Genomic DNA, 25960 nt, shown 5'->3' with positions numbered 1-25960 from the left:
CTTCCCTCAGACGTTTGCATTTTTCAAACTGTGTCATATGGAGAATTTGACAGGCTGACCACTTCAGACACATGGTGGAGTTTCTGAAAGTTTTTCCCAAACCTTCGACTTTACCACATGTTATGACGCTGCAACCGGAAACTTTCAATCTTTTTCATCAGGATTTAATTTGGTAGATCAAGATGTGCTGATGCGTAATTGTGGAGCAGAGGAAAAACATGTTTTTATCGTTTCCAAATAAAATCCTGGAAACTGCGCCACACATTTGTATTCAATTAATGCTCTATGAAATCACCTTTCACTGCCGTTACAGCTGCAAGCAAATTGGGATATTTCCAATCTTTGCCCATTTTTTTGCAAAACAGCTCAGCACCAATCAGATTGAATATTTATTTTTCAATTCTTGCCACAGATAGATAGACAAACTGTAGGCTGAATGTCAATTTTGTCCAGTTGCCTCCAGCAGATCATCCTCCAGGATTGTTCTGCATCTGTTCTTCCATCGGGGAAGATGGGAGACCAACTTCCATGACCCTGATGAAGAAAAGGATGGCCTTAGCATGATTTTGTCATCTTGTTGTTTTACAATGGAGTTGTTCAAGATGGTGGCCATTTATCAAGATGGGTGTCAAGAAAAATATGTTATTGAACTAAATTTGCCCAAATGTCTCAAAGGGCTACAGCACACCTTTCGTGTCAAACTGGACCTATGGAAATCATATCTACTAATAATCTTTCGATTTTTCAAGATGACCACCATGGTTTTGGAAGAAATTTTAGTTTTTGCACTAAAATTGGCAGTTAGATGAATGTGTGCTGTTCGATCATAGCCCTGCATACTTTGTTCAACAGAAATAATATCTATTTTATTGAACTTGTGTTTCCTTTTTCTGGTGGACATTTATCACCAGAAGATGGCCACCGTGGTTGCAGTGGAGATTGAACGCTTGCACTGTAATCGGTTGTAGTTGTTGCCAGTGACGGGTGCATCAAATCAGAAAGTTAGAGCCATTTGCTAATCATGAATCTTAGCTGTGCTAATGCTAAAAGTCTAAACACATAAAAAATGACAGCTAGATAGCTATATATTTCTCTAGAATTGTATGAATAGGACGATCACTTTCAAAATTTTAGACTTTATGGCAATGATAGGTTTAAAAGACTCAAAAACGGCAGTCATATTGAGAAAACAGCTGTCATACTAAAACTCAAGTGACGAATTGGAAATATGATAAACATATAACCATATAAACATATAACCAGAGGGATGACTATACAAGTTTAATGCTTATATCCACTGATGGATTCTATTCATAAGGCAAATTTGATGCATTAAAAATTTTCTAGGGTTATCAAAGTGATGGAGGATGCACCCCCACATGTTCTTTTCCTTCCACATCACAGTTAAGTGCTATTTTATGTTGATTTAGTTCAGAAAATCCAAATAAAATACATTAGGGTCTGTGACACATTATTCAAGGGGATGTATACTTTCGCAAAGGACTGCAAATCGACTCATTTTTTGTGTGAAAACCTGGCTGCTTTTTTTTGAAAGCCAAACGGTTTGTCGACAAAAACAGACAAGGAGATGTCACTGACGTGTAAATACCAACGTCTGACCTGCGGTAATTCACGTGAGAAACAGATCATACATTTGTCACAATCGCAGATTTAGGGGGGATAACATCCTGGAGTAGTCCAACAAACACAAGGGCCTCACTCCGCGTCCAGTTGTTGTTTACTTGGTGAGTCCGGCGGCTGGCTGGAGGTCCCACACAGGGGAGGACTGCATCACGCTGCCACTGTGACAGCTCACCATATGGGGGGGGTTGGGAGTGTGTGTGTGTGCCGCCTCTCTAAGCCCTGTGGAAGTCCGTGCACATGGATCTCACAAACACGGCCAACGCAGCCTCACAGATGCCACCTCAGTGGTTATCGTGGCACGCACACACAAACACACACGCACACATTCAAAACAGCTGAATCTGCCCCAATATTACAGCTACTCCCGTCCAGATGATCAAGCTAATTGTGTCCCACTGTTTGATGGGACATGTTGTGTTTTTGTTTCCAGAATGGTTCTCCTGTTTATGGAGAACCAGTTGTTGTGTCCTGGTTGTTTGGAAAGCGACGGCTTCGGAGCTCACAGAAAGGACAGAAGGTGACCCCATGGTAACCTGCTCCTATGTCAGAGTAGATTTATTAAAGTCTCTGTGTACAATGGCCGATGTCTATTTTTGTTGTTTTAATGCTGTTGTTTATGCTCTCTGTATTCTTAAATCTGCATGTTTATGTCCTTGTAAAACAGGATAAATGTCCATATAAATAGAAGGTAAAGGCTATTATTCACTGGTTAGGTTTTTATTATTATTATTATTATTATGTTCATGGTCTGTTTTTGTTGTTGGTTTGTTTACTTTGTGCTCAGTCTTTTCAGCAACAACAGCAGTTTGACTAATTAAAAGGAAGCTATATAAATCCACCTGCACGCTCCAAACCACAGCTAATAGCAGATAGAGGCAGATGCTCCATTCGGAAGTTGGAGGAAACCAAAACAATAGTTTGCACTCTTACAAATTGCAGCACTGCCATACAGAAAAAAAGGGGGCATTTGAATTGTGATGATCATTTCATACAACCACTCAGGGGACTCAAAGAATGTGGGATTTCATTGTAAGATCTGTACATACTCAGCAAGAACATATAAATATGTTCTCTTTGGTGGTAAGACAAATGTTTCTTAATACCGGGACATTTTATGTTTCACAAAAACTTACATGGAAATCTACTAAATTTACGGTTGGTCAGTGTAGTAACCGGAGCCACGTCAGATTTCTGATCAGACACACAACAGGTGTTGGTCAGCTCATCAGAAAATGTTTCGGCCCAAATGACAAGATGTAAGAACTCTCAAACCAGCAGTGCAGCGACAGAGCAATGAGAGTTGATATATATATATCTTTAAATGTGTTTTTCAACTCTAGTGACCTTTATTTGTCAGTGGTTGGACAGGAAAGCAGGTTGTGAGAGAGGTTAAAGGTCAACAGGCTGGGATTGGAACCCGTGACGGCCGCGGGTCATGGGTCACGGGTTCGAGGCCTCCATATATGTGTCACAAGCTTCACCCCCGCAACTTTGCCAGCCCTGAAAATATTTTTTTTAGAATGAAAATTGGCAACATGATCTAACTAATGTAATAAATAGGTGTGATAATTCAGAGCTCAAATCTCATGTTTGCTAGGATTTTCTTGTTCCTCAGCAGGTTTTGGGTTTATCATAATGCAAAGACATAGCTGTTGAAAACTCAGACATCTTGGATTCAGTATACCTGCTGACTCCCAGTAGCCTGGTAAAAACCAGTGGTGCCCAAAGTCAGTCCTCGCAGGCCGGCATCCTGCATGTTTTAGTTCTCACCTGGATCAAAGGATGGCTCATTAGAAGGCCTAAGAAAAACATGGACATGCTGAAAAGGTTGTTGTTACCAGCAGGGAGAGAACTGAAACATGCAGGATGCCATCCCTCGAGGACCGACTTTGGGTACGCCTGTTCTAGACTTTCAGATGTTGAGGAACAACTGTTTAAATCTTGCAGTCGCTACCGTTTGGCCGTGATGCATCATCGCGATTGTGACGTGAATGGAGCAACAAAAAGAAGATAACCGTAAACTGAGTGAGCAGTAACCAAACCCAGCAAAAAATGTCTTTAAGCATTTATCTTCCCTCAACTTTAATTGTTCAATTTTTGGACGTGTAGCCAATACAAATTAAATGACTTTTCACTACCTCCTTTGCTGTTGCCAAATTGCAACCGCAGGACAGACTACAAACCTAAAACAATGCAGAAAATCAATTCACAATTTCTTCCATTTGCTGAATGGCCCTGTTGAAATGCTTCCTGAGAAATCGGGCTCAATGGGACAAAAGGGACTGAAGGATGAAGAATATAACAACCAGAGGTGGATCTGTAGTTTAAATTAGTCACTCCATTTTTGAAAAGAGCAACGAAAAACATGGACAGCCCTTATGCAAACGAATGAAATGGCACATGTTTGCTTAGGAAAAAGGTCAGGTGCTCTAGCACCACCTAGTCTCAATCTGTGCACATCCCTCCTTACTTAAGGAGGGATGTGAGGGCTCCAAGTGTCCAAGTGTCTCCACCTTGTAGGAGTGATGAAATGATTTATCTCCCTCGCTCCTTCCTCTTCTCCTCCTCCCGGTTGACGCCCGCTCTCTCCTACACTGGAAAGCAGCAGTTGCAGTTTACTGGTTGTGAATAATGAGAGTGCGGCGCTCTCCATTTAGCCCGAGGCTTACAGAACTAACATCTGGGCTGCTTGGCAGGCTGGTCACCATCAGCCTTGTTGGAAAGCCTCTTCAATGCTACTCCAGATGCAGGCGAGGGAGGCCCAGCGCACACAGATGGAGACACACACGTGCGCAACCGAGCTGCCACACACACACACACACACACACACACCCACACACACACACATACACACACACACACACACACACACACACACACACACACACACACACACACACACACACACACATACACATATACCGAATACAACATCACAAACACATCAGCACACTGACACAGAGGATGCTACACACAATAAAGGCATTCATGGACCCATTGATGAAATTTCAAATACAGATGTGGGAAGCATTAAAGTCACAGAAGAGCTGCTGACAAACACACACACTCACACAAATCTAATATTGGACCCAGATGGAGACAGAATTGCGAGCGATGTGGTGGGCAGAGTCGGCACATTGTTGGCACAGGTACCATGTTCTCAACAGCTGGCGCAGGTTAGACATTCCTGGGAATTGGAGCCACAAGGCAAATGTTCCCTCTGGCTCTGGGGGGGTGGCGGCGCTGTGGCAGGCGGGCTGACGGGCTGGCATGCACAAACGCATCAAACAAAATGAATAAATCCAGAAGAGAGAGAGAGAAAGAGAGGGAGAGAGAGAAAAAAGGAAGTTACATAAATGCTGTCACACAAATGTACGGAGCGGTTTAAGCTTAGCGCGGACAGCGGCACTGAGGAGCCGCTCAGGTAAAAATAAACTGGTGGAGAGGCGTGCTAACCTTTAGTGACATCTATGGCTTTGTGTGCTGCGCACATGCGCCATGGTTCTGGTCTCGCTCTCCTGTGTTCGCCCCTTTTCACTGCCTCAGGACTCATTTCCTGCCGCAGCTGCTGGCTGGTTCCTCTGACATCTGGACTGAGGGGAGACGGACAGGCGCAGACAGAACACAGACGACTCATTTCAACTTTTATTTTTCTCAGGTTCCAGCAGAGAGGCTTGTTGATCTCTCAGCCTCCTTCCGCTGTGGCTGGATTTATTTAAAGCTCGGTCCATGTCAGTGTTTATCCCTCTCACTTATTGTTTGTGCTGTGTGTGTGGGGGGGGGGGGAGTTCTGCTGGGGACAGATAGCAGCTGCAGCAGGCCTCACTTCTGCTAATACCTGGATCACAGACACGGGATTTTCAAAATAGCACGAACAACACAGAAGTCTCTTTGCACTGCACACGTTGATTTTTCCTCTTAGATTCTGAACAGATGAAAGTTGGTCCAGTTCTCCTCCATCTTCTACTCGACGGAGTTGGTGGCATCATGGATTTGAGGGGTCACGAGGGGAGATCCCTCTCCCCATTGAGTCAAGTTTGGCACATTGTAGCAGCAAGGCAGCTCAAAGTGCTTTAAATTACGCCATCAAATCATAATGGAGTCACCAATTATGAAACAAGCCATAAACATTCAATTTTGTCAAATACCGTCAACAAATGAAATGCGCATCAAACACATTGGTCAATGTTCCGGTTATTACAAATCAAAGGCAACTATAAACAAATAGGTTTTAAGCCGACGTTTAAAAGAACTCAGTGTTTCGGCAGTTTTGCAGTTTTCTGGAAGTGTGTTGCAGATTAGAAGAGCGTTTGAGAAAAACAAATGAATGATGAACTGATAACGTTTTTCTCTTTGCTAATACTTTCCTTCTTGCTGAAGTTGGATGTTTGGTTTGACTGTTCTTCTCTGTCATCTGTCTCAGATGAAAGATCTCTCAGATATCCCCACTTATCGATGTGGACTGCAGTATTTCTGCCAAACATTCTGAATTTATACTCGCTCTAATCTTTTAAAGTCACCTAGGTCACACTTGGTTTCAATTAATTGGATTGTTTTATCTGTTTTATCCCGATGTCGCTGTGTTGGAATATTTAGGTTTTGTTGCTTCGTCCAGCAAAGCATCAAAACAGTCATGAAATAATCAGGAAATCAAATTGTATTTACTTACAATTGGAGTAGATTTGAAATTTGGCACTCCTTATTTTTGACTTTTGCGTGTCTAACTTCACTACTAAGCACCTAAATATGTTTATTTCAGTTTTGTTTTATGCCATTTCTAGACCCCCTTGTGTTTAAACTTTTATGCCATTTTTGAGTGCAATATGAAGCACAGACGAGGTGATTTCCTGCTAAAACTAAGACCAAGATGCCAAACTCTCCCTTTAAAAAAAAAAGTGCTTGCATTCTACGTCTAAAAAAAGAGACTGTTATTCACATTGCTGTCAGACTGCGATGTACCGCAAATGTAATGTTCACCTCTCCGAAAACCAGTTGAATTTATACACTGAATTTTCATCTTCGTTTGGAAACTTAATGCTATTATTGATCCTTGCCCATGATGACAAATTATTAGATTTTACATCAGCGAATATTCTGAAGACAACATGCAAAATAACGAATCTGGAAGGTAAAAGCTCTTAACTGTCCAGCAGGGGTGTTTGTCTTAGGTTCAACGTCTGGCCAGATGTAGAATTCAGCACAAATCCACCTCCCCACTTTACTGACGTGCTCACACACATACACACACACACATCTCTTTTATCTCAGCTAGAAGACGGCTGGCTGGCTCTTGGCTTGGAGGCGCCATTAACCAATTTAGCTTCCAGATGTCCATCATGCAACCACTGCCAAAGCTGCACAGTTTTCCGAAAGCTTCACACGAACGCAAAGACGCGCTCAGAGAGAGCTGTGATGTGCTGATGCTCGGTCACAAAAATATACCTAAAGATTGGATCGGGTTTTACATGCGAAAATGCAGAAAAAAGACACTCCGTTTAACACATCACACACGGTGCTGAGGCGACTGCATAATGTGCTCCTCACCTTGTGTTTATGTCTTCATGTGAGAGCGATATTTGATTGGCAAGTGCAAATCCCGATAAAACTGAGACTTGCTGTTTGATCATCTCTAAAATAATCCTCCACCATCTGGAGGAGATAAGCAAGTTAAATACACAGTTGTTCCTCCTAATGTCTTGTCCCCCTGAGACATGAACACACACACACACACACATCCCAACCCGTGCCCCTGCACGCACACACACACGCGCGCGCAGAAACGCACGTGTAAACGCCTCACACAAACCCACATTCGCTCTCCTCAGATGGACAGATGCTGCACCTCTAGAGGCACAGGGACCCAACAGCTGTTCCCAAGCCAGTCAGATGGGCGACCATTGATAGTTCATGAATATTTTACACTCAGCCAAAATGGCTGCTTTCCAGGCCGCCTACGAGAGCAGCCGCACTGGACCAGATGATCATCGTTAAAACTGTACGGACGGACTTTATTCCACAGTTTATCAATCCGAGCCGTTTTAATATTCCTTGGAAGTTCTGACACCGACAGAAAGTTTCATGTAAAATGTTTCAGCATATCGTGGAGCATAGTAGTGGCTCCATCATTCTGAGGGGATGTGTTTTTCTTCAGGTTAAGATGGCTTCGTTCCAATTTGGGCTGCTTTTTGCGTCAGTTAAGCGCAGTAATGTCTTCACATAAATGTATTTTTATATGCTTATTGTGTCATTAAGGTGAAAACAACCCCCAACAACTCAAAGGATAAACCTGCATTTCTTCACCTGACGGACAATTTATGAAGCAAATAAAGGTTTTAGCAAACCTTATTTGCCAAATAAGGAAATAAGATTATGTAACATCTGGATCTGAAGAGACAAACTCCACACTAGAGTGTAACAACACATTTTTAGCTGAATATAGTCACATTCAGTAAATTATAATATACATCCCAATGAGTCTTGTTTGTCGGATTTAAAGAATCATTAAAAGAAAAACCCAACAACCTCAAAGGTTTAAACATACTTTTCATTAAGTCATTGTTTCTTTTTATTAGTCTGATGTGAAATCCTAATTATGAATGTTGTTTTTTTATGAGCTATTAGCACAAAATCAACACAATTAAGAGAAATAAAGATGCTAAAACATTGATCTTTGCCTATGTTATTCTATATAGTACGTTTCACTTGGTGATGGAGTTATTGAAATAGATCAACTTTTCAATAATAGTCTAGTCTATATTTATGAAGTTTTGAATATGAAAAATCGATGGACAAATTTTTTTATTTTATCCAATTACTAGCTGAAAATTCATACACAGTGGTCTGGCATTTGAAGCAGTATCTTATTAAACAATTTCTGAATTCCTGCAAAGATCGTCAGGTTTCGCAAAAGACTGTTAACTTCTACTTATTAAAAAAATATGTCCCTTTGTTTTAAAGCATTTTAAATGATCCTGTGAACAAACAGTGCTGTAAAAAAAATAAACTCGTCTTCCCTTTTGCTGATGCAAAGAAGCTTCTAACATCTGCAGGACACTAACCGTTGAGGATCAGAATGAAGGGCCGATGCAGAATAACCAACCGTAGGATGACAGTGATATCTGTTCAATGTGTTGTCGTGGAGAAGAGTGTGTCTGGGAACCTGTGGGTCTCAATGTGACTTTATGGCTGTAAGCCATGACCCTCAGCCTGCACTGAAAGTGTTCAACGATGAGAGTCAGCTCACCTAAGTTTGAAGCGACGGTTCTCAACCAAATAAAGCTGGATTTCTCCCTCTGGGTCAGGGGTCAGGCTTTGGGTCAGTCAGAGTTAGAGTGCCTTGCTCAACAGTTGGGGTAGGACGGAGCAGGAGGCAGACGAGGCTGCGGCGCTACTGTCACAGATCCTGTCAGTTAGGGAGGAGAAACTGCTGAGCCCAAAGGTGAAGTTCTCCCAACTGTGTGAGAAACGGATTGTAATCGAAGCAACAAGAGCCCAGACACAAGCAGCTGTAACGAGCGCTCTCTGGAGCGTGGCAGAGTGACAAGCTCTGTTATCTCTGGATGGGGGTTTAAAAGTGGAGCTTCTGCTTTTTAGAATCAAAAGGAGTCAGAGGAGAGGGTTTAGGCATCCGACCATTATGCCTCCTACAGAGAGCAGAGTCTGGGCAAAATAATAAAAAACTGTTTTTTATTTTATTTTCTCTTTTCACAGGTCTGGAGGTAGACTTCTAGTGTAAACTTGTATTCTCTCTGTGCTTCTTTCTATTATCTACTTCTATCTCCTTCTATCCCATTAAACATTGTCTCCACTTTTCTCCTTTTCTCATACTTTCCGCCGTGTACATCAGATTTTAATTAAACCCAGAGCAATTTCTAATAAAGTTTTATGTAAGTATATCAAGTGGAGCATCATGATGACAGCTACAATGCTCCACTTGTGAAAGTAAGTCTCTTGAGCCTCACCTTGACACTCAGACAGCATTTCTGACTGCCACTCTGCTGGACAGTTCACTTAGAAAACCCCCCAAAAGCACCAAAAGTCGCTCAGCAGAGGGATGTTTTTGGTTTCCCAGACCTCTTATCTCTGTGACTTGATGTTGGTTAAGCAGAAAACAATTGATGACTTCCCACCTGTTTACTTTTCTCATTTTCAGGCACACACAGCACAATATGCTGTCAGGGTCAGGTGCAAGAACAGGACATAAAATGTGATGGGGTAACATCAGCCAGAGTCTGGAGAAGATCTTTCAAATATCTGCGTGACGTCTTGAGAGCACTTGATTTTATTCAAGAATATCAGAGTGAATGGTCGTCAATAACATTTTTGACTCAACATTAAATGATTGCAAGAACACCTAAATGCTTGGAAGCTGAAGTTAGACGTAGTTCAAACCCTTTTTTTTTCCTCATCATGATCCACATGAAGTCCATAGCTGGATCCCACTTCTTTTGTACAACAGAACAGAAACAACCAGAAGTTGCAGGTCTCCTCGTTGCTGTGCTTGCTTAGGACCTAAAAATACAAAAACACATTGATGATATCTTCACACCGTCCGCGTACGACTGATAGGAGAGAGGTGAGAACATATCGTGTGTGTTTGATTGGCAGCTTGGCTGTGGGACCTGGAATGGCTCCAGAACCTCTGCAAGGGAGAAGATGTCTCAATATGTACAGTGCTGCCTGTTTTACTTAAAGCCAAGGTTTTTATTACATCCCCTACCTCTCTGGTTCTGCCTCTATCCTAGGAGGATAGATTAATCGCAGATGCCCCGGGGCTGGGATTCAAACATCTGTTTGCCCCTCTCCACATCTCTCCGTTTTTGACTCTGTCTGCCAGCCAGTCGTCCCAGAGTGAAGCCCCTCTTGCGCAGCCCCATTATGGATATGATGAGGGAAGCCGAGGGACTTCAGGTTTCACAGACTCTTAAACAGACAGGAAGCAGACCGTCTCCGACCAAGGTAGAGGCTTTATATAAAACAACAGGGAAAAGCAGGCAGATAAACCGCTATGAAGGGTCTGGGAGGAGAAATTGGTAAGAAAAATAAAAATAATGATGTTTACTCTGTTCCCTGTTATCACTCTGGGCATCTTTTCTTAATGTTTCCTTGGTCTTTGTTTTCGACGCCCTGCTGCGTTGAAAGTGAGCTGAACTTTCAACGCAGCACAAAAATCTACAAATTAGGGTTTCTCCTCAGGCTCATACGTTATTCTGAGTAACAATTTCTGACTGCTAAGTCAAATGGATTATTATCATTTCTTTGTCCGTAAGATTGTATTGTTCACTTTAAACTTGCCCTGGACGTGTTCAGATACTGCATTAACATAGAGTCATGCAAATATTCTCATACTGTATGAACAGTTTTACATGTTGACAAAATACAGCCTAAAACTTTCATGTTATTTTTTCAGGATCTCAGTCGATCCTTAAAACTCCTTCTTTTAAATGTTTTCTGGATCTCTTGATAGTTTTCCTTCTTTCTCCCACCTGAGCTGTGGATCTCTGTGGCTCCTCCAGTTACGTGTCGGTTTCAGTGGACAGGTGTGTCGAGATGTTTACATTATTTTATACCCTAACCTTTCTTTAAACTACTTCACTAATCTGTCTGGTGTTTTGCTTGGTTTTTATGATGCTGTCACTAATGTTCTCTGACAAACTCAAAAGGATTCCCAGAACAACTGGATTTATACTGAAATCAGATCAAAAACAGGCAGACTAGATTTACCTATTAGTTTACTAACTGGTGGCAATGGATTTTTTTTTTAAGGGGATCGCAATAAAGGGTGTTGACCATTTTCAGTTTTTTAAAATAAAACAATGCGTACGTCGTGCATGTATTGTCAGTGGACTGTGACTGTCTCGACGTACTCCTGATTTGCTGAAGAAGTGTTTTCCGACAGCTGCTGCATGTAGAAGACCTTTGGATATAAAATCAGTCGACAGAAAAATGTGATGAAAGCTGGTAACGGGGATCTGCACTAGGAATGATTCGGGTCTAGTCAGCTTTTTAAGTAAATTGCTTTTCCTTTGCTTCAGGGGAGAAACAATAGCCACACAGAGGACGTAAGATTACAGAGGAAATGTAACAACAACAAAACCCACCGTAAAGTAAAAACAAATCTTATGTAGCTGCAGGTTAGATTTAAGTCCTGTAAGTAACACTGCTGGAATCAAAATGTTAAGGCACAAAGTCCATTTTGAGTTAATCTGAATGGAGACAATTGTGTGGATAATATGGGATCTACAGCGACCTCCAGAGGTGGAAAGTGGTACTTCTGCTGGAAACAGTGCTGTATTTACTTTGAAACAACATACAGGATTAAATTAGCTTATAGTTTCCCCTCAGCCATGTTCATCCGTATAACTTATTTCTGAAATAAGCAAGTGTCAGCGCTGCTTTTATCACTCTGACAGCATCTGAAGAAGGTCTGGCTGTTCTCCGCGAAACACTTCAGACTTTCTAGACAAACACGTCATTGTTTTCTGATGGCTTAAAGTACAAAACCTTGACCCAAGCTTTCTGTAGGTGATTCTAAGCTCTGCTTTCCATGTGGGTGTTTTGCATGCTTGCTCTTTTTATTTCATCAAACCACCTCAGTGTTACTTTTCAGCTGCAAACTCCCCTCCACCCCCTAAAACGTTTTGATAGAGTTACTTTCAACATGTCTCTCACCGCTTTCCTGGTCACAGGCGCAGACATGAACACACGCACGCCTCTGTTCTGGCATCTGCCGTGGCGAAACAATGAGCGAGCAGGGCGGGAGGGGAGGAACACAGGAAAGGTGTCAGATGTTTGGGGAAACTGCATGGGAATTTCTTGAGAGGGATGCACAGTCCAGATTTCAGGCTATCTGGGAAAGAGCTGCTCCAAACAAGCATCTAAAACCTTCTAAAACAGTAGCACCGCTTTATATTTATCATCCAAATTAGCCAAGAGTTTTGAAAACTTTGCCCCTAAAATCCAATTTTCTCCTATAGGCTCATTGTCGGTGTGCTTGTTGGCCCTAATTGAACTTTCATGCATGAACAAGGGGCTCATTGTAACATGCTAGTAACACGGACCCCCAAATTGATAGACACATAACAGGGCCGTCATTCATTTGCATTTTTACTAGTCCTTCAGCGATGACACCAGATCGTGTGAATTCATTATCATACAGGGCTGCAGTTCATCCAGCCATCTATTAGTAACGCCAATTAGTTTACTGGGACAGGTTTGAGGAATGCAAATAGGGCTGCAGACACACACACACACACACACGCACACGCACACACACACACACACACACACACACACACACACACACACACACACACACACACACACACACACACACACAGACCTGAACCTTTTCCCTGTCTTTTACATCAAGCTTCTGTTAACAAGCAGAAATGTGATAAAAAGGGTTTTTGTCCCAGTGACCCACATCTGAGACAAATTTTAAGCAAACGTGTAAGGTGCAGCAGTCTAAACCGAATAAGTTCATTGACATATCTGTGATTTGCAATGGTGGAGACCCCATTTGATGCTCGCATAATGATCACAATGTGAGAAAAATGTAAATAGATCGGCACATTTTGGGCGCACCTGTCAGTGAGTGTGAACACAAGTGTTGAGGTGGAGAACAACTTGATTATTGTAAACAACCTCTTACAGGTTAAACAAGCCTTGCCACACAAAGCCTCGGTGTTACAAGGCAAAGCGAGTCATAGGTCTGCCATTAAAGCGCCAGTCATGCGTCTCCAGGGACAGCTAAAACCTCTCAGCCAGCACAGAAGAGCTGCGGCATTTAAGTCAGTTTCTTCATGCAAAGCTTCCGCTTGTTCTTTGATTGAATATGTTTTGCCGCTTATTCATGTTCCAAAAATGTTTTAAAGATGCAAAAGTTAGTTTTAGTGATAGAAAAGTGGATCATCCTGTGGTCTTTAAAACATGTTTATTTGGAAACCAGCTGGAGGAATACAGGAGATTTTAGAGGCAAATTACGAGTTTGACAACTCTGTGTTTCTGTGGCGGAGGACGTTAATGCTCATGTTTTTGTAAATGAAAAAAAAAATCAATAAAAGTTACAAGCTCTCATCAGACTCATGTTTAAGATATTCTGTGTTGGAGTGAGAATTTAAGTTTTTGGCCAGTTTTAGCAAATGTGCTAATGCTGAAGTTACACTTGCAACCACATTGAGATTATTAACACCGAGGCAGCAACAAACAACACTTACTAGCTGTGTGCGATTCCACTTGTATTTTGTGCCCTAACCCCAAACTAATAAAACATTACTGAAATACTAATAAACCTTTTAAACCTCCTAACAAAGTATAATTAGATTTTCTCTGATAACTGCAGCTGAAACGGCAATGACTGGTTTAGGGTTAAGAAACTAAGCATTCTCAGCACATTTGCTAAACTATTTAAAGGTGGAGGAAAATGAACATAATTGCTCTCACACATAAACTTTGTTAGCCACAAGCTTAATAACAGCTCGGTTTTATTTTAAATGTGTTGATGCATAAATTTATAAAATAGAGAAAACAAAATCAAACAATGTTATTTATTAAAACAATTGATGGACAAATTATATACTGTTATAAAATATTATAAAAAAATAATCTTTTTTTCAGACCTTTTAAGCATTTTTGATTGGTGTTTGAAGGTTGTTGGCATGCTTATTTCTTCTTTTAACTCCTGTTTCATTACATTGTATTAAATGTGCCCTCCAGTACATTGAGTAATATAATATAATATAATATAATATAATATAATATAATATAATATAATATAATATAATAAATATGAACCTTACAGTTCTTTGATGGACTTTTCACAAGACAAATGGAGATGACAGTTGAGTGAACCAATATTAGTTTAATTCTCTTTAATACTCTTAGCCAGGACATTATTTGTTGTTCACATTTAACCATAAACATTATATTTACAAATTGAGCTGCTTGATTCATTTCTAACAAAGTAAATGGCTAGCATTCTCTGCTATACATCACATATAAGAAATAGGAAAACCGAACCTTATTCAGTGAAGTTATAATCAAAATGTCTACATAGACATCATCAACAAAGTATCTGATTTTGCTGGAATTCAGCCTTTACTGGACATTACATTTGAAAAGTGATATACATAATAAAATGTTAAGAGCTTATAGTTACTCTTCCAAAATGTATCTGACCAGTTGCTTTATTAAAGATATGTACTTGCCTCTCTTTCCTCTCCATGACTGAAAAGGACTCAGATTTGCTTACGAATGCAGTGTGCTGCCATACGACTCATTTATTACATCTGTTTACTCATTATGAGGACTAAACAGCCACTTCTGCTGGAGGCACAGCTGTTATGCCACTGATTAAGACCTGAGTGTATATTCCTGCTATTCCAACAATCCAACATTAAGCAGTATCCACTGAAACCAGCTGTGTGTTTTTCAGTCAAGGTGGTGCACCTGCTCTCGTCAGCTCCGCCTCCTCCCCATCACCCCCCACCCTTTCTCCCTGACTACAGTACCCAGAGCGCATCGCGCCCGCCTCTCTCCACTCGCTCTGTGCTGCGCCAGTAAGTCCGCCCCGCTGACTCGCAGAACCAGTTGGTTTGGCCCAGCGTCTTCTTTTCCTGCCTCCTCTCTGCGTGTGTACCGCAGCCGCCACCGCCGCTGCTGTTGCCTGGTGTCAACCTACGCCAACGAGAGAAAAAGAAGACATATCCCTCCCTCTCTCACTCCTCCACTGTGAGACGGCCTTGACTTTTTTCTTCCTCCACCTCTTCCTCCTCCTCCTCCTCGCCGGCACCGCTGGCTTCCGTGCCGTGCCAGTCAACTCGCCTCCTTCCCCGGCTCGAGTTCAGCAGCAACAAGCTCGGAAACATCTGGCCGCCGCAGAGTGCTACACTCCCCCTGTTCCTGCACAGCGCCTGCTCGCCCTGGCAGCCTGCTATGGAAATTAGTCCAAAGTCAACCTAGTTTGGTCTCCGAAGGGAAGGAAGGAAGAAAAGAAGAAGAAGACGGGGGGGAATTGACGGAGGAGGACCTTGTTGTCTGTAAGTGTTGCCTCCGATACGGTAGTCCTGTTAAAGGAGGGTTACGGAGGAGGGGAAAAGTAGCTAAACCTTCCTTAGCATGACCGTGTTGTCTCTTCGCTCTAACGGTCGCTACGCTGGCCGTCCCTCCGCGGTGTTTCACCAGCTGTTGTCATAGCACCGGGGCCTTCGGAACAACCGTAAATAGCTCAGGACTACCGGAGCCCCGGTCCGCCTTCACTTTTGTTAGCCGTGGCCGGGGCTACAGCTAGCTGCGTGGGTCAGTGTGTCTCCGGGTTTGTTTGTTGTGTCTTCTGGCGAGAAATTAATAACAGCCCGCTCCCGTTCGGCAGCTGTGACACCACGGCGACTTTTAAGCTAATTTCCCCCCCAGAAAACAAGGATTAAACTGAGCCTGAGGAAGGGCTGCGCTACCCGAAACCAACTTAACCGATCCGGGAAATTTATTATTAGTTATTCACTTCTTTATTACGTACAGAAACACGTGTAGTAAATATCTCTACCCAAAGAGGCATTTCTAAAGTTGATCTAAAGTTTGTTTAAAACGTGTAGCTTTTTTTTTTTTACTTTTTTGATCCGTGCAAAACTTTAATTATTTTAAGGTGAATATTAAAAAGACAAATATAAATATTACATTTGTAATTAATCACTTATATCTCGCTATAATAGCTTTATTCTTATAATCCTTATAAAACTAGTCGTATATTCAGATTCATGCTCTTCTAAATTAAATAGCAGGTCAACTTATCTTAAGCTTTACATTTACATACAAGATGTTACATGCAGGTCAAGGTGTAACATAGTTTAAAAACCTTTCAGGGTCAAAATAAATAAAATAATCTACTTCATAATGCTCCTCTGGTGGAAAATACAATTAATTTGATGTCAAGGAAAGTGACCAAAGTTCCCAACCATCAATTAATCAAAGCTGCCCCTCCTGCACACTGACAGTCAGCTGACTGATAGGATGATGACTGGAATTTCATTTTGGGAATCTAAAGTTTCTTCAGCTGTTGTTGTTAATGTAAAGAGCTGTTTAAAGTTAAAACTTCACATCGTTTATTTCTTTTATTTTCCTTGTGAGGACATTAAGATCTTTGCCGAATGAAATGATAAAATTCTGCACTTTCATCTCAAAGCTGAAACGAAAGCGAAATAACAAGCTCGTCATAAGTTGCTCCCCGTCTGCAATTTTTTTTTTTTTCTGCCGGAGCTCCTTGTTTTTACGACTTGTTCTCATTGTTTTCCCCTCATTTCATCCTTGTCCGAAACAGAGGAGGTGGAGTGGGGTTGCGAGCGGGAGTTGGGGGGTGCGACAGAGGAAGAGAGAGAGAGGGGGGCACAGTTTGGTGAATGAATAAAATGACAGAGTGAATGAATACAAGACGAGGCGCAGCGGCGCTGAACCGTAAAAAAGTGGGAAACAATATCAGCTGCGTGCGTTTGTCAGTTGCAAATGTGCTGTGCTGGCCTTTGTTTCTGCTTACTGGAAGGAGCTGCATTTAAAAACATCCAAAACAGTTCAGCAAAGGAAAAATAAGTTTTTTGCCTCAATTCTTTTTTGCCGTTTGTTGCAGACTTTCCCTTTTCTCTCTGGAAGGTAGCTCTCCTCTCGTTTAATGATGACACAAATCAACATCCCACTGCATTTAGTAGCTTTTCTTTTTCTTCCCAGAGAGAGAGAGCAAAAGGGAAGGGTGGTTGGGGTAGGAGGAGGTGGGATGAGGCTTGGGGGGGGGACAAAGTTGTGGAGTGTTGGTAGAATGAAAGAGGAGTCTGGTGGCAGGAGTGTAGAGGAGGCAGCATATGGCTGTAGAAAGAGCACAGCTGGAGGTAGCATCTCCATCTGAGGATGATGTCAGAGCAGCTGACAGGCTGCCATCCACCCCACCTCCTCCTCCGTCTCTCCACCTCCCCCCGCCCCCCACCTCCCTCTCCGATCCTTTATTGTGAGTCTCAGCGGCAGCCTGGGAGAGTTAGCGCTGCGTTTGTGTGTGTGCGCGGCGATCAGCGCTGGTTAGACGAAGGAGGAGGAGGAGGAAGAGGCGGAGGAGGAGGAGGAAAAGGAGGGAGGTGGTATCTCGTTCCCCCTCCAACATCTCCTCCACTTTGCATCTGTCCCTTGCAGTTTGAACAGCGTGCTGTTGTTTTTTTTTTGTTTATTTGTTTTTTCCCTTCGTTTTTTTTTTTTTTTCTCTCTCTCTCTCCTTTCCTCCGCCTGCCTCCCCTCATCTTCTGCTCTGCTCTTCTACCCACTCATTGATTCAGAGTGAGAAGGATACACAGCCAGTCAGAGAGAGAGAGAGAGAGAGCGAGTGAGCCCGGCTATCCTGCCACACTGGAGTTAATCAAGTTGATGCGTACTGCTGCTGCAGGTATCGTTTCTGTGTGTTTTCTGTGTGTGTGTGATGCATAGATATAGTTCGGGATAGAGGAGTAGTTATTTTATTCCGGAGGTTCTCCCTGCGTGTCAAGCTGGTTTGAGTGCTGTGTGATGATAGTAGTGGGTACGCTAGTGGTAAACGGTAAAAGTACTTGCTGCTGCTGCCGGTGTTGTTCTTTTTTTTTTTTTAGTTTGAGTTTAAAGCTCCTGCTCTCTGACGTTATGTTTTGGACACTTTCCATGTATTTGTTTTATATAATCCAAGCAGAAAGCACAAGGTAAAGTGATCTCTAAATTTTGTGCAACTTTTACAGATGTAACATAAGTGCAAAAGAAAGAAAAAAAATAATCCAGTATTTATTCAATCGAAACACAAAAAGTACGTTTCAAACCGAAATAAGTGCTTTTTTAATCTGAATAATCAGATTCTGTTGTTTTTTTTTTTGTCCTTTTCCAGTCGATTTTGTCGCGTTTCAGTATTACTTGAAAGCATGCGCGGTCCCGGTCTTGCCCGCTGCTCTCCCCTTCCTGTCGGCTGGAGTAGAGGAAGACTAATTTAGAAGTTGCAGATTTGAGCTGCCTGAATTGGCTAGACAGCTGTAATCGCACTCCCTCCTAGTCTTAATCTCTTTATCTGGCTAGCAGCTGCCATATGGCCCCCGTCAGCTGGATCAGATGTGGGTAAGCCTCCCTCCCTGGCCGTCCCAGCCGCTCCCTCTCTTGCCCTCCTTGTGTTTGCGCGTGTGTGTGTGTGTGTCTCGCAGACCCCTGCCTTGACGAAGCCGCCTGGCCAGGGTTAGGGGCAGGGTGGCCGCCGCCAGCTCCCTCCCCAGCTCCCTGCCGCTACCACCACCGCCGTCGCCGCCGTCTTTATTTTTAGCCATCTTTAAGGATTAGGATTGATGCTGTGACGAGCAGGGCACTTACAGTGATTGTATTGTAAATCTTCTCTTCTTGGTGGTGGGTGGGAGGGTTGAGGAAGAGGGCAGTTTCTTCTGCGGAGCGGATGTGCAAAGAGTTTTTTTCTCTTTTTTTTCCTCGTAAGATTCAGATGGGAAGGAGTGTGTAAGTGACGAATTGCGTATGTGTGTGTGTGAGTGTGTGTGTGTGAGGAGGTGGCAGTGAGGGGGGTTTGGCTGGACAGAGGGGTGGGGTTGGGGAGGAGGAGGTGGGGGGTGGTACACCCTTGTCCCCCCGTAAGTCGCCTCATTAAAAGCAGCCTGAGCGAGCCGGAGGGCGAGCGCACACACACGTACGCAGCCCGCAGGCGCACACGTTCGCATTCCTGCTTCAGCTTCATTCAGATGAGGCGACTGAACCGCTCGGGTTAACACAGCGCAGAGCGGGACCCATGTATTTTCTCAGGCAGGACAAATCAACTTGGTTAACAGGTGGGACTTTATTTCATTTTCTTCCTCTTCCATCCTCAAACTTTCAGCTCCTGAAACCCTCATTTTAACGAGATAAATTGAATTAAATTCACTTTTTTTCCCCCCCTCTGGTTCAGACAATATTAACATTCTCCATCCTTTCCTCCTCGCCTTATCTCAGATCTTAAGCCGGCGCCCACAGGTCAAACGAAGGACAAGCTTTTTTTCATTTCTGGACCTTCTTCTGTTTTTCCATTCAGCCAGTTTTTCTTCCTGACTTAGTCTGTGGAGGTGGTTTCTGGGTAGGTAGGTAGGCTGGTGCTCAGAGTGTGTGTGGTGTGTGTATGTGTACGTGCGGACAGAGCGCGCAGCTGAAAGCTGGTTACCTAAAAGGGCTGCGCCAGGCCAGGCCAAAGTGGGTTAATAAAAATAACCAGCGTAGGAGCAGCGACAATCCAGGAGTGCAAGCAGAGGAGTTGGAGAGCTGCAGGAAGACTGAGTGGAGGAATCTGTCTCTGGAGGTTTATCTGAGATTAAGTTGTGGTTAGAAAAGATAAAAAAAACATGGACAAGTTGATATTCAGCCTTTTATCTACATTGTTCTTAATGTTTTCATATTTGAATGAGTTAAATATTTTCAGAAAGAATTTGAGCAATAATTAAAAAATGTGTTGCATTTTAGATAAAAAAAATATTCACAGTGTGGGAAATGTCTTTTCTTTTTATCTTTGTTGTTTTGAAAATTTAAAAATGTGCTTATTTTTTCCTCCCGGTGATTTTCTCTGCTCGTGATTTTTCTTCTTCCCTCTGTCTGGTACCACATCTTGATCTCCATTTATCTTTTTCAATTTCTAAAATATAACTGCAGCTGCTGAACTGCAGGGATTAAAAACAATAATATTTCCTCTTGAATTTAAAAAGTCCTGATTTCAAGTTTAGCTCAAATTTACACAAATTTTCCAAGTGTTCTTGGAATTGTTCATTTCATTTTCGGAGCGCGTTCAGCTTATCGCACCGCTCGGCTTCTTGTCAGCGACCATTTAAAAGCCGTCCAAAGGCGAACGCACACACTCACAGTGTGTGTCCTCTGTGTTCCCGGCTGCAGGTTATGAGGACGGCAGGATGGAGTTCCCAGACCACAGCAGACATCTACTCCAGTGTCTGAGCGAGCAGCGGCACCAGGGCTTCCTGTGCGACTCCATGGTGCTGGTGGGCGATGCCCAGTTCCGCGCCCACCGCGCCGTGCTGGCCTCCTGCAGCATGTACTTCCACCTGTTCTACAAGGACCAGCTGGACAAGCGAGATGTGGTGCATCTCAACAGCGACATCGTGACGGCGCCGGCCTTCTCCCTGCTTCTGGAGTTCATGTACGAGGGCAAGCTGCAGTTCCAGGACCTTCCCGTGGAGGACGTGCTGGCGGCGGCCAGCTACTTGCACATGTATGACATCGTGAAGGTGTGCAAGAAGCGCTTGAAGCAGAAGGCCACAGCGGAGGCGGACAGCACTCGCAGGGAGGACGACGGCGGCTCCAGCTGCTCCGACAAGGCTGACAGTTTGTCCGACGGGTCGACGGGGCAGCCGGCTACGGCCGACCTGCTGCACAGCGATGAAGAGGAGGAGGGGAAGGCCGAGGGAAGCCAGCTGTGGTTGCGGTTGCCGTCGGCAGACAGACCGGGGACGCCGGGCGGGGCTGCAACCAGTCCGGGGCACGGAGAGGCGGCGAGCCAGCCAGGTGAAGGCCTGGGAGAGGGGGGCAAGGCGTTGTCGCCCGCCGGCAGCCCCAGCAGCTCCACTGGGTCGCTCTCCCAGAGATCCCACCGCTCCATCAGCTCCCGCGCCGGCCACAGGGGCAGGAGGGTGTCGAACGACGCGGCCGACTGTGTGCTGGACCTGTCGGTGAAGCCCATTGCCGTTAGCAACCACCATCCGTCTTACTTCAGCGGTGCGGCTACGCCGGACAGCCTGCAGAGCCCGCTGGCGGTGAGGGTGAAGGTGGAGAGGGGGGTGGCATCCGACGAAGACGAGGAACTGGGTGGGGGAGACTACAACATGGAGCACAGCGGCCTCGGTAAGACGCATGTTCCCAGCGCCAACGGATGCCTGAGTCACCACGGTGTGGGTGGGCCTCTGTCGGCCCAGAGGCGGCTGGGTCTGGAGGCCCACCTGTCGGCGCTGCGCGAGGCGTCTCTGGCGTCGGAGCTGGAGAGGGACGAGAAGCCCCCGGCCTCGGCCGCTGCCAACGAGGACATCCTGGGGGGGGAGAACGAGCACGCCCAGGCCGAAGCGGCCAGCATGGACAACTCGCTGCTGCCTTACGTCTCCAACATGCTGTCGGCCCAGCACACCCAGATCTTCATGTGCCCGCTGTGCAACAAGGTGTTCCCCTCACCGCACATCCTACAGCTCCACCTCAGCTCCCACTTCAGGGAGCAGGAGGGCATCCGCTCCAAGCCTGCCGGGGACGTCAACGTGCCCACCTGCACCATCTGCAGCAAGACCTTCTCCTGCATGTACACGCTGAAGCGCCACGAGCGGACGCACTCGGGTGAGAAGCCCTACACCTGCACCACCTGCGGCAAGAGCTTCCAGTACTCTCACAACCTCAGCCGCCACGCGGTGGTGCACACGCGCGAGAAGCCGCACGCGTGCAAGTGGTGCGAGCGGCGCTTCACGCAGTCCGGGGACCTCTACCGTCACATCCGCAAGTTCCACTGCGAACTGGTGAACTCGCTGTCGGTGAAGAGCGAGCCGCTGGCGCTGCCCAACGTCAGGGATTGGGCAATCGAGGACAGTTCCCAGGAGTTATGGAAGTAGAGTCGGATTGTCGGGTTTGAGAGAGGCCTGGGGAGGTGAGAGGAAGGTGGCAGAGTTATGCGGTCGGGGGTTTAAGTGAGTCATGTTCTTATTCGTTGCGACATCTCATTCAACCGCACTTTAATAGCACATGAAAATGTTACTACTGACTTATTTTTACTGTCTGTTTGGGGGTTTATGTTTTGTTTTATTTTGAAGTCCCGTAACGATTTGGCGTTAGTTCTCTTCTCTTTTTTTTTGTTTGGTGTGTGTGTGTGCGTCTGAGGACACGGCTCCCTCCCTAAGTGTCTTTTTTTATTTTCTATTATTATTATTATTATTTTGTTGTTTTTGGAAGAAATTTCTGCATGTGTTTATGTTTCACCCCAGATACGACACTCCCATCGCCGGCCTCACCGGTTCCACAGGCAACAGGAGTTCATGTCGAACACACTGAAACAACACACTAAAAGAAAAAAACAACAACAACAAAAAAAAAAAAAAAAAAAAACGGGTACTGTGAGGCCGTCGCGCACACCGCCGTCTGAATACGTGTACGTGCGTGCGTTTGATTCTGCACTACTCCGGCAAAAGCAAGCAAACGACGACGACGATATAAAAAAATAAAAAGTAAACAAAAGAGAAATCACCAATCATGTGTGAGCGTGTGTGAGTGCGTTTTTGTGTGTGTTAAATTAGATTTTCCTCCTGGCATGAAGGTGTGGTTGGCGAGCGCTCCCCACTTCTCTCGTTAAGCTCTTTGGTGTTGTGTTGGTGTGTTCAGGGGAAAGCTGACTGACTGACGGCACTCATGCAATGCACAGCCTCCTTTTTTCACTTCCAATCAATCTGAAGTATTTTCTAAAAATGAGAAGACTTTTACAAATATTATTATTATTGATAGTTTTTTTTTCTTGAATCTAGCTGGCAGTCTTTAAAACATCTCTTGTAAATGTATTTAATTTAAGGTTGTTGTATATTGTTCTACTATAGTTTAAAGATTTTAAACCCTTTTTTTTAACTTAATAATTATTATTATTAATATTATTTTTTTGTTACTTTTCTTTTGTAATGGGACCTGCTGTTGTTGCATGATGTCCAAACTTGTATATTTTAAAAATGAAAATGTGAATCTGCTGTATAACTGTACACATTGTAATTGAACAAATATTTGACAACAGGCTCTTCTTTTGTTGTTGTTGTTTTCTTTTCCCTCTTTTTCTTTGTGAATACTACTCCAGGTTGCGGTCTGTTTTTAAAAATGATTAAAAAAAAAAAACTTAATATCACTCTCAATTTTGAGGGGGGAGGAAAAAAAATGCATGGAAATTTGATTTGGTCTTAAACTTTTAGGTTGTTTTTGCATCGGAACAGGGGAAGGGGGGTGGAAGATGTTCCAACAGTAAATTTGTTGGTGAAAAGTTAGCGAAGAGGCGACCTGATGAAGCATTTTAAGCACTGATTTGTCTGCTGCGTGTGTGTGTGTGTGTGGCCTGGTCTGTACCAGTCGATCGAACCTACTGAAGCTCTACATCCTCCCAGCACTTCTTCGTCCCCCTGCTCCTCCTCAGGCATCAAATGTCCCCACTGCTTTTCGTTCCCTCCTCTTTGGTCTTCTTCTGCTTCCTGGTTAAGCCGTTTCTTATTTATCTCGACAGATATGACCTCTTTTTTTGGCGGGCTGGGGGTCTGACAATGTGTTTTGGTTTGAGAGGTACAGGATACCTAGAGAGGCAGAGGAGATTAAGCCCAAGCCCTCTTGCTTTAAAGTGTAAGGGTCAGAGTAATCTGTGTCACACTGTTCCTCATCTGTTTGCAGTGGATGCCGTAATTTATCTGAGACTTTCCTTTAGAGGAGATGGCAGAGAATTGGCCTAAATCAGGGGTCAGCAACTTTTATAACCCAAAGACTCATTTTCGTTCTCGCTAAAACTAAATGGATTTCTTCAAGTGCCACAAAGCCTACCTGAACCTTTCAAACTATGATAAATGTTACTGAAAATATTTGTAATTTATGGTTAAAAAAACAACTTTTTGCTTCTTCTTTTGGTTTCAGAAGAAAGAAAAACAGTAACCTTTTACCAGAAGATTTTGAAGCTAGAAAGAAAAGAAAAAGAAACAGGTTGGTCTCACTCCAATTAAAAAATATATCTTGTACTATTACTGTAATTCTGTTGTGGAAATCTATAGTTTATAATCCATGAAAGCTGGCCTCCTTTATGTAAAAATCACTGCTCAATAAAAAAGCATTCGGACCAATGTCATTAGGAGCCGCAGGTTGCAGACCCCTGGTCTACATCAAGATAAGCACCTTTTAAGCTAAAATGCGTGAAAACCTAATTTTGCTTTAAAAGATGCCTTTATTCAAAACTGACGTTTCTAAAGCTGTGGAAGTATCTGATACTGGAAAAACATGATTGATGGAAATCATGTAAATGTGCTGAATTCAGAGAAATATTGTCTAACTATATTTTGATGAAATAATTGGACTTTTTGTTGTTTTATTTTTTTGGGTGATTGTTGTGTTTGGGTTGGGGCTACATCAGTTTAACAATTGCTCTTTAAAAGATGGTCAAGCGTTCGTACAATCCAAAAGCATTTGGCAGCGATGCAGGCGCGCCAACGTTTCCTCCTCCCCCTCCTCTCAGACGCGTGTTTTGGTGCGTGTGTTCGCGCGTGCACGCCACCGTCATCTGGTGGCACCTGCAGGCTTTGCCAACGCAACAGTGTGGGTGACATTGCAGCAGTTTGCACCACATCTTCTCATTTTTTTTTCCCTTTTTTTTTTTTTTTTTTTTGGTGGGGGTCTTGAAATGTTATCTCTTCACTGGCGGCGCCTCTGCATATGGGCTCCTTCCATCCTGCTGTTGTTTTCATCACTACTGCTGCTTTTTTTTTTTTATGTGTTTGTTCCTCTGGTTGTGCTTGACCGCCTTAAACTGCTGTAGTCCAAGCTATTTGTTTTTTTTAATTTAAATATATTTCTGTTGAAGTGTGAGGTGGAGACGAGGGACCGGCGACCGCCCTGACCTGACGTCTCCATCTTTTGCTGTGCTTACTTGAAGGGGAGGGTGAGGGAGGGCTTCTTTTCTTTTCTTTTTTTCTTTTTTCGTCAAAGGTTAAAAACAAAAAGTGTATGAAACAAAAAGGAAGTTCACAGGAGGTCATAAAATGTTGGGAAGGGGGGCATATAATGACTGAATCTGTTTTGAAAAAGGACAATCACTGGAGAAAAACAAACAAAAAAAAAAAAAACAAGCAGACTTTTTGAGATATATTTGCTCCCTGTCGAGATTACGAAATTTCTTTGCTTTTCTTTCGAGGTTCTGTTTCCAATTTTAGTCATTTTTAGCTTTGACAATCATAGCTGGGTTTGTTTTCTTTTTCTCAAGGGGAGTAAATTCTAATTGTATTTAGTTTTGTAATTTTTTGGTGTGCTGTTGTTGACATTTTTAAAAATTGTGTGCAAAAACTGCAATAAATTATAAGAATCCCGAACCTCCGCCCTGGTGTGAAGTATTTTTGTTTCGTCTTCACGATTAAAAGTGCACAAAACGCCAAACATCGCGATTCCGTTTCTGCGCCATCGCTTCCTCGTTGTTGGGGCGGGCATTTATCGTACGGTTTCTCATTTTTAACTTCTTCTCAAGATCACGATAAATTCAAATTAAGGGTTTTTTTTTATTTTTTAAAAACAAAATTTCCATATTGTTGGGATTGTTAGGTTTAGT

At 43.5% G+C, this 25960-nt stretch overlaps 1 protein-coding gene across 6 annotated transcripts; it reads left to right on the top strand.

The window, feature by feature from the left end:
- The first annotated feature begins 15380 nt into the window (after positions 1 to 15380).
- On the top strand, positions 15381 to 25727 carry zbtb18 (zinc finger and BTB domain containing 18). Of its 6 annotated transcripts, none has more exons than XM_055029674.1 (3): positions 15591 to 15683; positions 17952 to 18058; positions 20542 to 25727. In XM_055029674.1, exons 2-3 carry the CDS (start codon positions 18040 to 18042, stop codon positions 22248 to 22250), a joined length of 1728 nt encoding a protein of 575 aa, XP_054885649.1. In that variant the 5' UTR covers positions 15591 to 15683; positions 17952 to 18039; the 3' UTR covers positions 22251 to 25727. The 6 variants fall into 6 exon arrangements, with proteins under 6 accessions (XP_054885653.1, XP_054885649.1, XP_054885652.1 ...); XM_055029677.1 differs by lacking the exons at positions 15591 to 15683; positions 17952 to 18058 and adding exons at positions 19032 to 19457; positions 19618 to 19738; XM_055029678.1 differs by lacking the exon at positions 17952 to 18058 and having other exon boundaries at positions 15381 to 15683.
- Positions 25728 to 25960: the final 233 nt, after the last annotated feature.

The sequence above is a fragment of the Poeciliopsis prolifica genome, unplaced genomic scaffold (assembly GCF_027474105.1).
Source record: "Poeciliopsis prolifica strain line A6 unplaced genomic scaffold, Auburn_PproV2 SCAFFOLD005, whole genome shotgun sequence".
In the NCBI taxonomy this organism is placed as follows: Eukaryota; Metazoa; Chordata; class Actinopteri; order Cyprinodontiformes; family Poeciliidae; genus Poeciliopsis; species Poeciliopsis prolifica.
This window is presented reverse-complemented; position numbering and strand designations above follow the sequence as displayed.